Source organism: Bactrocera neohumeralis, unplaced genomic scaffold (assembly GCF_024586455.1).
Source record: "Bactrocera neohumeralis isolate Rockhampton unplaced genomic scaffold, APGP_CSIRO_Bneo_wtdbg2-racon-allhic-juicebox.fasta_v2 cluster11, whole genome shotgun sequence".
Classification (NCBI taxonomy): domain Eukaryota; kingdom Metazoa; phylum Arthropoda; class Insecta; order Diptera; family Tephritidae; genus Bactrocera; species Bactrocera neohumeralis.
In genome coordinates, this window is record NW_026089624.1 from 14,893,111 (window position 1) to 14,906,004 (window position 12,894).

At 35.8% G+C, this 12,894-nt stretch overlaps 2 protein-coding genes across 5 annotated transcripts in view; both read right to left on the reverse strand.

Moving 5' to 3' along the window:
• The window catches only part of LOC126766083 (zinc finger protein 2), a 366,591-nt gene that overhangs the window by 26,269 nt on the left and 327,428 nt on the right, over positions 1-12,894 (reverse strand). The window lies entirely within an intron of this gene.
• LOC126766150 (uncharacterized) overlaps positions 7,813-12,894 on the reverse strand; it is a 60,404-nt gene continuing 55,322 nt past the window's right edge. For all 4 annotated transcript variants that reach the window (XM_050484020.1, XM_050484019.1, XM_050484022.1 and 1 more), the window contains 3 exons: positions 8,947-9,465; positions 8,518-8,885; positions 7,813-8,449 (listed from right to left, as the gene is read on the reverse strand). In XM_050484020.1, coding sequence (XP_050339977.1) covers positions 7,899-8,449; positions 8,518-8,885; positions 8,947-9,056 — 1,029 coding nt within the window. In that variant the 5' untranslated portion in view covers positions 9,057-9,465 and the 3' untranslated portion in view covers positions 7,813-7,898. The remainder of the gene's footprint in view (positions 8,450-8,517; positions 8,886-8,946; positions 9,466-12,894) is intronic.

Genomic DNA, 12,894 nt, shown 5'->3' on the forward strand with positions numbered 1-12,894 from the left:
GCATAATTTTATTAGATATCTTGAGAATATTATTGTTTTTAGTTATATGTCCTTATCCTCTGGAGGGTCCCTTTGGTGGTGAATCGCAGAGTTGGACTGTAGTTATTAAGAACCGGAGGGTCCCCCGATAGGTGGTGAATCGCAGAGAATTTAATTTTTATAAGCTGGAGGGTCCCCGTTAGGTGGTGAATCGCAGCTTTTATATTTATTATTTTATTATTGGCTGTACAAGCCCGTTATTATTGGTACAAAAATGGATTTATCTCTCAGTATTCTTTAAACTACCTTAAAAAAATTTTTCATTTGTAAATTGGTTTCTTTCCTTTCTTTCCTTTATTCTTTTATTTTCTTATTTTTATTAATTTTTCCACTTCTTTTCTTTTACGATCTTAAATTATTTCAATATTTAATGCAAGTTTGTTTCTTTCTTTTCTTTTCTTTATATTTAAAAATTATTAATTTTTCTATTTTTACCAATTTTTCCACTTCTTTTTTCCTTTTACGATCTTAAATTATTTCAATATTTAATGCAAGTTTGTTTCTTTCTTTTCTTTTCTTTATATTTAAAAATTATTAATTTTCCTATTTTTACTAATTTTTCCACTTCTTTTTTTTTCTTTTACGATCTTAAATTATCTTAATATTTAATGCTTACTTTACTATCCTCCTGGCGCGTGGGGTGTTCTCCCGTTTGCTTTTCCTACTAAGGTCCCTCGTTGCGCACGTATTCCTATTGGATCCTAACGCTGTTGTTGGGTTGCTAGACCAGCTCGTTTGGTCCGTGTGTTCTTTGTATATTTGCTGTGGTTTCTCTTCGGCCGTTCTCCGCGCGCGACTTTTGATTTTTATCACAACGCGAACCGGACTTCAAACTTCAGCTGGTCCCTGCTCGGGCGCCAATTAAGTTTTTATTTTATCGATTTAATTTTTAAAAACTAGCGGACTCACGTCCGCGGTCTTTCTTTATTAAATGCTGTCTAAAAACTAATAACAAATTATTTCTTAAGTCTAAATTAAACCTATGCCTGTACCTGGTCACGTTGCCAATAGTTGCGGCGTCAGCAGTTGAACGGACGCGCGTGTGGATTCACTAACTGATATTGCTGATGCAGTGTCAGCAATTGGGTGGTATAAAGTTTCCAGCTATTGACCAACGGTGGGAGTTAGCTGACGGTGTGAACCACTGTGTTAACTTATATAAGTACATATGTATGTAAATGCCTTCAGTATTTCTAACATTTACTTCGTAAATCACATAAGGAATACCACATACATAAATACGTATGATATAACAACATCTTCTCAGTCTCTGCATCTACATCGTATATCATTACACATATACTACTGTGATCAAATTGAAAGATATTTTTTTAATTTATACTTCGCTTGTTTTTCGAATCAGAAATTTTTTTTCTTCTGTAAGTAGTTTGTGACATCTATGCTAAATTTCATGTCAGAATTTTCATTAGTTTTGAGATACGCGTCGTTTTGTAAGGCTCTAAAAGTGAATTTTGCGATTTTTACTACATACATATGTCTGAATTTATTGAACAAAAAAGTGTGATAATGCACCATCTCTTACTGCATTGGTTTTTCTTGATCATTTTACCACATTTTCAACTAATATCGTGCCGCAACCACCGCATACGCCTGATTTACCTTCGTGTAACTTCTGGCTACTCAGCAAATTGTTTTGTTCAACATTCATCGATTGTAATTGCGAAATCGTCAGCTTAAACCCAGATACTACATGTAAGAAAACACAGACTTGTTCGTTCCTTTTTAATATTGCATTGTTCTGTGCAATGCTTCAGGAATATTTGTCAGCTATTATGCACTAATCTCAATTTATGATTCAATCTTTTTTTGCTCAGTTGCAACTATGACTATAATTCATATATACATATGTGTATGTAAACAAAAACCATTGTACGCGCCAGTAGCTGTTTGATGTTATTTTGAATTTTTGAAGTAAAAAATGTTCAAATGATTCTAACATTAATGTTGAACACATGCTTATGTTTTGAAATATATGTTTTTTTATTTATAAATTGTTGTGACTTTTAAAAATAATAAAATAAATAAAACGATAAAAAGTAGCCTATGCCTGTCCCGAGGTTCCAAGCTACCTCATCACCTATTTTCAGCCAAATCGGTTAAGTCATTTTTGAGTTATAAATATATACATAAATTGCGAAATCGAAGGTGATTTTGCAAAAATGTCAATTTTTCACGTCTTTCCGTGCTGTGTTCGGGCGTTATGGGCGGACATACCAAATAGCGTTGATTGTTTGCTTTGTTTAATACTTCAAAGATTGCTCGCCGCCTTATCTCCCCTTCACTGGTACAGTAATAACTCGTAAATTTCGTGCTCAGAGTCAAATTATTTACTCTTTTCATTCTGTTTTCATTTTTGACTTGGAGTCGTAAGTTTTTTAGACTCCCAAAAGTTTCCTTTCGCATTCCAAAACAGTGTTAAATTTTATTTCCATTGCGATTGAATACTTTGTTTTAAAAAGCAGCACTAAATAATTTATATGAACTGTCACCTCTGATCCCTCCACTTCCAAAAATTTTATCTGCTTTATTTGACAATTCGCAATTATTAAAAATACATGCATCATCAATGCTATCTGAAATATATGTACTTCTATGAAAAGTACGTTTCTGGGTTTTGTGATGGTTTTTCTACCAATAGAAGAACCTACGTACCCTACGTAGTCAGGTAACTCAGTCCACGTTTCTGCAATGAGCTTTTTGGCTTCCTCGGTATTAGGTCAAAATACATATGTACATATATACTAATCTTTATACTTTAATAGCGCACTAAAGACGCGTTCACTTATGTTCTAGAATAAAGAAGCACGTTAAAACATTATGCGAAAATATGGCAAACTCTCACTTGATTCCAAATAAGCCCGCAATCTTTGACAGAGTAGCGCCTTCACCGCTATAACTCAAGCGATATAATGCAATTGCGAGTTGCGTTTCAACCGGATATTATTTACACGATCGAACTTGATTGGAAAGATCATCCTCCTCCTGAATATAATTTCAAAAGTTTTCCAAGTCACATGTGCGATTGTTTTTAACTGTTTTTAACTGTTTTCATCCAGTTCCCATAACTTTTTCTTTTAAAAATAATTTACCTCCGGGTACACTATTTTGAAGTAATGGAACCGTGTATCTAATTTTCACTCAGATTCAACACATTTCGTCATCTAAAATGCAAAATAACGTATTATCAAAAAATTCGAAATTGAGTTTTTTACTGATTACGATTCACCACATCACATTACATATGTGTTACAAATTTTAAGCTTCTTCTTCTTCATCAAAAATATCTAAGCTATATTAAAAATTCAAAAAAAACGTATCATCAAGTGCTTGATTTCGTTAAACAAAATAACGTATCATCACTCATGTATTTAAATATAACAGGGTGTTTTTTATAGCGAAGTTAGCCTTCATTTATTGTTTATGTTTATTTTTAGTGATTATGTTCAATGTGCCTTGGTTAGTTTAGGTTACATGGCTGATCAAAGATCGAACGTGAACTACATATTCTTTGTGAAGCCACAGAAAAGCTGAACTCGAAGTTGAAGCTGTGTTCGAAGTTATAAATTGGCAAAACGCTTAGTAGCCAATACAAATTTCCGCAGGCGTTTAATTTTCATTCCCGCCAGTTCGATGGGATGTCTGAAGGTATGCGCCCCCAAGTGATTAAGTTTTGACCTCCCTAAGGCGAGACAGCCAAAAAGGAAGTGTTGAGTTGTTTTCTCCTAATCTGCTTCCATACAGCTTCTGCAGATGACGTCCCAGTCTTACTGCGTGGATGCCAATAGGGCAATAGCGTGTTAAAAGCCACAAAACTAGTCAAAGGCTAGCCTTACTGAGGGCAAACAGATCACTAGATTTCTTGCGAACAATCTTGGGCCAAAAGATTTTTGCAACAACGCATGTTCCATGATGTCCCAGCTTATCTACCGACAGCGGTTCTAGGGTGCCTTTTCGTGCTAGCTCATGATCTTTACAGTTTCCTGCGATTCCGCTGTGGTCTGGCACTCATATCAGTCATATCACAAAGACACTCGATGCTATTGATAGCGACGTTGGGTCTTCAATCAGCTCTTAATTCTCTCATTATTAATGAGTTCAAGGCTAGAATCGCCGCTCTGCTATCTGAATGGATGGTCACTTCTCTAAAGAAAGAGGCTGCACTCTGGAGTAGTCAATCTACTGCTACCTTAATGACTGCAACATCAGCCTGAAAAACACTGCAATAGTCAGGAAATGTGAAACCAGAGTTGATAAAGAGCTCCTGACAAAAGACCCCTCCACCAACCTTCCCCACAAGCTTTGATTCATCAGTGTAAAAGCTCACTGTCCCTCTTCTCTAACGGCTTCTTCCCACCCAAAACTCCCTCGGTATATGGGTAGAGAAGGAGCAGGCAGAGTTCGGTTTAGCGACTCCATGATCCAAGTGATCCGGTATAATGTCAAAGTGAGTGAAGTTTTCCGAGTGCTCTTTTAGAAATTCAGGAGCCTAATTATTTGCACCCGCAAAATCTGCAGGACCCAGAAGCTTTAATTCCAGCACTACACATTAATAATAAAAATAATATGAAATATGAAAAACTGCTTTTATTTAAAATTGAAAAAGGAAATATTTTATTTTTGTACAAATTAAGATTGATCATACGTTATTTTGTTCCAGAAATTAAAATTCAAAATAACATAAAATACCTACTATAAACTTTGCTTAATTTTTTATCTATATTTTAGCTAAGATATACTTATAGTTTCATTTTAACTCAGATTTAAAATTTTTTTTCGATATCTCAATTGGTTTTCTTCTTATACTGTTTTTTGCTTCTCCTGCAAACCTATGATAAGTGATGTTACGTTATTTTGCATTTTAGGTGACGACTTGTACATATGTATATATATTTAGTCCTCTTTGTAAAAAAGTAAAGACAAATTCATTTAAGCGTTCGTCATAAAAGAATTCAAAGGCAGAGATTTAGAATAGCATCCTACGATTTTGGGGTTAAATAGATATGCAGGGAAAGATCTTCCAGATCAAGATCAAGAAAAAAATATGTATGAAAATAGTTGCGGATTTGAAACATTAATGCATTTTACACATATTTTTTAACTGTTATATCTACTAACAATTCACAATTTAGTTCTATACATTTGCATGTTTTAAATAGTGTAAAAATACTTTAATTCCATATCTAACTTTTGTTGAAATTCATTTAATCATACAAAAAGAAAATGGTTTCAAGCAAGCAAAAATAAAGTGTTACCATATTTTGTAATCGAATAAAAATAAATAAAAAAGGAAGATTATACCGTCAATACAAAATTCAATATCGTGTGATGACAACGTAAAATCTTTCAGAATTCACCTTGATAAATCCCTCTGTTGGATCGGCCAGAGTTATTATTTTTTTTTAAGCGCGGCCGCCAACGTAAAAAGGAGTTCAACGCGAAAGAGCCGAAAGCGCCAAGGTGTTGGTTCGACCAGGGTTATTTTTTAAAATTAGAAATGAATTCTATGCGAAAAACTAATAATGTGTATTTATTTCCTGTCATTGGGGTATTATTTGTTTTCTTTATTTATTTTGGTTCTTTTGTAAAATATATAGATAAGATAAGACTGATTATTTAATAGAACGCATTCCTTTTGTTATTGTGCGTACAAAAATAATTGAGCAAAATTTAATAAAAGTTAAGTCCTAACTATAATGTGCATAAGCTAGCTTAAGCCAGCGTAAGCAACTGTCCGAATACACACAAATTGTATGTTGCAACTATAATGTACTTTACATCAAGTTTCGTTAATTTTTTTCAAATGTCATTTGCTTAAGCAAAGTGCGAAACTGATCGCATTTTCCGTACGGAATCAGCTGTTTTCGCTTTTTGTCAACTGATACATCATTTTGAATTTGAAAACGAAAAGAAAGAAGAGTGTTTTGTCAACCGATAAAATCATTGTATATTTGAATATGAAGGACGACGAATGAAAAAAAGAAATGTTTGTACAACAAAAGAGATGCATTTTATTTCAATCGTACAAATAAAGACAAAGCGTGGAAAGCAATATTAAGTTTGTCACCAAGTTTGTAACACCCAGAAGGACCCCCCTGTAAAGTATATATATAAATGATCAGTATGTCGAGCTGAGTCGATTTAGCCATGTCCGTCTGTCTGTCTGTATATATACGAACTAGTCCCTCAATTTTTAAGATATCGTTTTGAAATTTTGCAAACGTCATTTTCTCTCCAAGAAGCTGCTCATTTGTCGGAACGGCCGATATCGGACCACTATAACATATAGCTGCCATACAAACTGAACGATCGGAATCAAATGCATGTATGGAAAAATTTCACATTTGACAAGATATATTCACGAAATTTGGTATATATTATTTTCTAAGACAACAATGTAATCTCCGAAGAAATTGTTTAGATCGGTTAACTATAGCATATAGCTGCCATACAAACCGAACGATCGGAATCAAGTTCTTGTATGGACAACTTTCACATTTGACATGATATATTCACGAAATTTGGTATGTGCTATTTTCTAATGCAGCAATGTAATATCCGAAGAAATTGTTCAGATCGGTTAACTATAGCATATAGCTGCCATACAAACTGAACGATCGGAATCAAGTTCTTGTATGGGCAACTTTCACATTTGACAAGATATATTCACGAAATTTGGTACGTGTTATTTTCTAAAACAACAATGTAATCTCCGAAGAAATTGTTCAGATCGGTTAACTATAGCATATAGCTGCCATACAAACTGAACGATCGGAATCAAGTTCTTGTATGGACAACTTTCACATTTGACAAGATATATTCACGAAATTTTGTATATATTATTTTCTAAGGCAACAATGTAATCTCCGAAGAAATTGTTCAGATCGGTTAACTATACCATGTAGCTTCCATACAAACGGAACACATAGTTACTAACAGAAATGCACCTGTGAAGGGTATTTAGCTTCGGTGCAACCGAAGTTAACGTTTTTTCTTGTTGTATTATATATTTTTTATGTTTGTTTCAATTAAAAGATCTAGAATGCAAACATAAATGGAAGCTACTCCGGGAGCACTTCTGCAAAGAGATAAAAAGGTTAGAAGCTCCATCAGGTAGCGGAATGAGCTACTTAGAGGAATGGCGTTTTTTAAAACCCACGATATTTCTGAAAGACTCCGTCACACCGCGTCGGTAGGTACTTTGTATAAATTTTAATGTTTTTAAATATAACTTTTTCATTGTACAGCACTCGTAATAATGCAGAAGCAAGTGCAGACTCTGTCTTGGATTCATCTACGAGTGATAGTTTAAATGAAATTTCATCGCCACCTCCTCGAACAAAAAAGTCTCTACCTAGAAAGTCTCTACCAGAAACTTGGCGCAACAATGGAGAACTTAGAAAAACAAATGGCGGCGCCGGCTGAAAGATGTGAAACTGATGAGGCCTTTATGACGACGGTTTTGTGTCTGATGCAAGACCTGCCAGTGTCGGTCAAAGACAGTTTCCAAGAGAAAATGATATCGGAATTATATCGCTTACGACGCGAAAATAGGCAAACATGAAATTGAAAAGAATTCAACTTAATTTCCTTATTTTTTAAAACGCTTGGAGCACTGATTTTTTTAGTATATTTTATATTTATCATAACAAAAATATTTATTATAAAAGGATGCATAAAATGCATGTACCTGAACTCTTTTGAGGAATTGTTCCTGAAATATTTTTCTTTTAATTTTTAATAAAAACAATTGAATGAATTTCATTAAACTCCATTTAGTTTTATTAAAAAAGAAATAAACAAGTTCGAAATGATGTTAGATATGTGATTTTAGAATTGTTTTAAAAAGTGTTAAAAAAACTGCATAAGTTATTTCTAATTTCCAAAGAACTTCTTCCACCGTAATGATGCAAATTGGAAGATTGCATAATCGATGGGATATTACTTTCAACTTCTCTACGCCAGAAACCGTCATGAAAATCACCATTAGAGTCCTCCCAATCAGCATAGTTGCTTGCAATATACGAAGATGCATTCACGTTATTAAACATAATAAAATTATGTAAGGCAACGCACGCTAAAACAATTTTTTCTGCATTTTCCGGAAATAAATGTAATGTTGTTAGTAAAACTCGCCAACGCGCTACTTGTATTCCAAAAGAGTTTTCAATTGTGCGACGAGCTCTTGATAATCTTTTATTAAAAATCTCTTTTTCATTTGGTAGCATTCCCCCAGGGTATGGGCGCATTAAATTTATCCCTAAAGGAAAGGCAGCATCACCAACGAAGAAGTGTGGAGTTTTTAGTTGCGTATTTGGTAAGTTTTTCGCTGGAGGGATGGGAAGTTTGTGATCTAGCAACCTCTTTCCCAATCGACTCACTTGAAAAATACCTTTACATGTAAAGAGAAACAATAATATTAATAAAAAAAAACAAATGCACAAATATAAAAGTCCTCACCACCATCACTCTGACTTCCATATGCACCAATATCTATATAGGTAAACCGATATCGGGCATCACACACTGCTAACAACACAATTGAAAAAAAATTTTTGTAGCAGAAAAATTGACTACCGCTCTTAGGTGGGCATCGAATAGCGATATGCTTCCCATCAATAGATCCAACACAGTTGGGCATATTCCACAGTTCCCAGAAGTCTTGAGAAATTTGCTTGAAATCTTCTTCATTAGGCTCAGATACATAAAGAGCGCCTAACTCCGTCCAAAGGACTTCAGCTGTCTCCAGAATAATGCGCCTAAACGTTTCCTTCCCCAGTTGAAATGACCATGCCAACGATTGAAACGAAGTTCCTTGTGACAAATATCTTTAAGAAAAAGAAAAAAGAATAAGACATAATAAAAATATAATAAAATGAACAAACTTACTGTAATGTCAAAGCTAATCGACATTCCGGTTGCACAGACTCCCTCAACGAATGCTTTTTTAAAAAGGGCTCAACAAGAGTAAGCAAAAGCCCATATACTTGTGGCGTCATTCGCGTGTATATAAAAAATTTGAGTGGTCAATCCTCTTCATTTCCAGGAATCGTACAAAGAAACCATCCTTCTTCCTCTTTCTGTTTATTTCCCTCACTGAACACGACCGAACTCTTTTTTTTGTAATTTCACTAATTTCTATCAATATGCGTATTCCGTCTAAAACAGACGTAAGGATTTTTATTGTTTTTAAATATTTTAACTTTCTGTTAATTTTTGCAAAGTTCAAACGAAACAAAACCAAAACACAAATTGCTTATTGACACTTTCTTCTTCTGCATGTAAGCACATTATAGTCATTCAAATGTCTGCTCTGCGTTCGTTATGCATTTGACAGGCTTTTCGTTCATTTTTTGACAGTAACATACGGCAGCTTATGCACATTATAGTTAGACCTTTAATTTTGCACTGTTTAATATAAAATAAATGAGTAGAAACGAATAAGTGAAGTTTTAGTTGATATAAATTTAAAATATAAGTGTAAAGTTCATAAAAAATCAGAGGAACCCCCATTTTAAATAGTAGATTTTTTGAACATTAAATGCAAATATCTCAAACAACATACTTCAGCGGCAACTGTATACTATGTATATACATACATATATAAATAGGGGGATGCTATTCTAAAATTGACCCAATTCTACAATCAAGAAAACATTTTACGTTGCTACTACCAAGTTTTTCTTTTCATGTGTTTTCGGCATTTTAACTTTTAATATTGGTAAATAAAGAACAACTTATAACTTATTGTAATATTGCCACGGGGAGCTAATTTAAACCAATTTTCCACTTTTATATAAAAGCCACACTAAGGGAGTATCCTTACCGATTCCCACAACCGCCGGTTCTACGCACCGGATTTTATCCGGACAAGGTCTGTTTTTTAACCAAGTTTAGATCAGTAAGTCTTAGTTTAAGTTTGTCGTCACTGTCTTGCAGCAGGGTTGCTCCGTACCCTCTTGATTAATGCTGGCATTGAGTCCAACCCGGGCCCGGAGGAATTTTTCTGCTGCGTTCATGCTAATAGGCTTCATCCAAACTCCACCTAGGTCAGGTGTAATACATACAATGGATGGAGCCATGGAGCCATTTTAAGACCTCCTCATGCGATAAGACACACAGGGAGTGGACCACAAGTTACGTGGTCCCATGTTGCCAACGCACTACTGCGACTTTAATTTCTAAGGCTGTGCAACTTGCACCTAGTTTCCGCATTGCAACGCCACTCCACCCGAGTGGCCAACACATGACCTCCACGATCCATAGAAGCTCAAACAGGCAACATGACTCCTATTCTGATCTGTCCTCCCCCCAACTTTCATCCCGCTCCAATCCCCGTGCGAGAACCACTCAGCAACTCCTGGTTCCTCCGTCATACGTCCGAACGTTGCATCAGTCATGTACAAATCTTATACTGGCTGGTGCCACTTCCCTTCCCCGTGTTCCGGAATGCGCACCACACTGTTGTGAAGTATGTCGTATGTTGTCCCATGCTGCAGGAGTCTGCCTCCCCTACACTCAACAGTGGCGTCGCCAACCAACACAGTGCGACAACCGCCCCTGCGGGTTCTACAGATGCAACAAATACCACCTACACGCCACTCCCAAACTCCCAGGCTCACTCACAACACCGTGCGTTATCGCCTAATCGATAAAGACATCGACCGCAAGGATACTACGAAATTATGAAATTTTTAGCATATAAGTTAAATTATATTACTTTATAGGTTTACTAAATTAACATTCACCTTTATTTGTCTTATCCTTATGTTGTCTCTTCCGCATGCAGCCAAGATCTGATCTGAATAAAATCCAATACGTATAGGATTACCGCTTCTCTCTCTCCATTGTTGTAGTTCATTCAGCAATTATTAATGACATTCGAATTCAATCAATATCTATTTGTCAACTCTTCATTGTCACGCCGAGTGATCACTCTCCCAGCAATCAACGCGCTCTTGCTCTGCAAATGCGGCGATGCTGTTAAGTGTTATACTCATGATACTAAAAATGCATCAGAGAACAGATCTGTTACGTTAGTGGTCATTGCAGGGACGTCCTCGGTCTTAGAGGTACTATTAGTTGATCTCCAATGTTATTAAAAGAGTAGCAGCTCAATGTGATTAACAGTGGCGTAGCTACAACTTCGGGCGCCCGGGGCCAAGGATGTTCTGCCGTCCCCCTTTATCTACCTACCGACAAGTTTCATGAGGTGGTTCGAACAAAAGTGAATTTTTACAACCCTCATCGAGACCAACGGGTCTGGCCATACATATTTTGTTTTTAAATGTTATTTAAATATATTTAACGTGTAGCAAACGACTTGCGCTTCGAGGTAGCTTCCTAGAATTTTATTGTCTATAGAATTCAGAAAAAAAAAATTCAAGGATATGGTATCGAAAAAGACGAAAATAGGATATTATAATATTAGAACTTAGTCGAGACCAATGGTGCTTGGTTAGACTAGATTTCGTATGAAAATATATTGTGTGTTTATTATTACAGTATTCTTCTTCTCTCTCTCTCTAATGAATTCGTTTTCTGTATTCTTTTGTATTATGCAGGTCAGTTGATGACAGATTATTGAACGCACAACATATTACTGTGAAAATTATTTCGCGCCAGTTCTCATCTTGTTTTTTATTATTCTATTCGCTTTGGTTATAATAATGAGTGATGAAGTGGAATATATGTATTATACACGATTACGTTCTAGAAACATCAGTGCAAATTTTTATGATCGCTTAACATCAGCATTGGTAAATGACATTCACAATGAAAATAATGATGTTGTGCGTGAAGAAGTGGATCCATTCGAAAGCGATGACGATGATAGAGATGTCGATTATGTGCCATTTGAAGATGCATCGGATATTGGAAATGAAATCGAAATCGAGCCAAATGAAATATTAGATAGCGACGAAGAGGAAGTAATCGATGGTGTAGAAGAAGAAGAGCGTGAAACTCCAGCTGCTATTGAAACTTCTTACTACGGTAAAGATGGGACAGTATGGAAAAAAGAGCCTAATGAAACAATTTGTACTCGTGCACACAATATTATGCGCTTTAGGCCTGGACCGAGGCAACAAAACTCTGTTCCCATTGAGGTATTCAAACAGTTTTTTACTACAAATATTTCATTCATTATCATCAGTCAAACAAATCGTTATGGAAGAGACCAATTTGCATTCTTATTGCTTGTGGTGTAACGCACAATAATATGCAGTTTACACCACTTTTGTGGCAAACAGATGCTCTTCCCATCTTTCGAGCGGCGATGCCACTCAAACGATTCAAGTTGTTGACGCGATATATCCGTTTCGATGATGGCCGCACACGTTGTTTCCGACTACAATCTGATAAGGCTGCCGCAATTCGCGATATATGGAATTTTTAAATGAAAACCTCGCCAGAAACTATGAGCCGCATGAAAATGTAACGATTGATTAGCAATTGTTTCCGTTTCGTGGCAAGACAAAGTTTACGCAATTCTTACCATCAAAACCAGCCAAATGCGGTGTGAAAATCTGGTGGGCAAGTGACTCACAAACAAAATACCCATTGCAAGGCATATTGTACACGGGAAAAAAGGAAGGCGGGGAGCATGAAGTGAACCAAGGAGAAAATGTATTACTTAAACTTGTGAAACGGTCCGGAAGCACCGGCAGAACAATAGGAGCTGATAACTTTTTCACAACACTGACAGGAGCCAAACGATTGGCTACCATTGGACTTGCTTTCGTCGAGTACTATTCGCCAATAAGAAGTGTTTACCCGAAGAATTGAAAAAAAAATCCGTCTCGTCCGTTGCTTTCTACTCTTTTCGGGTTTCACGAT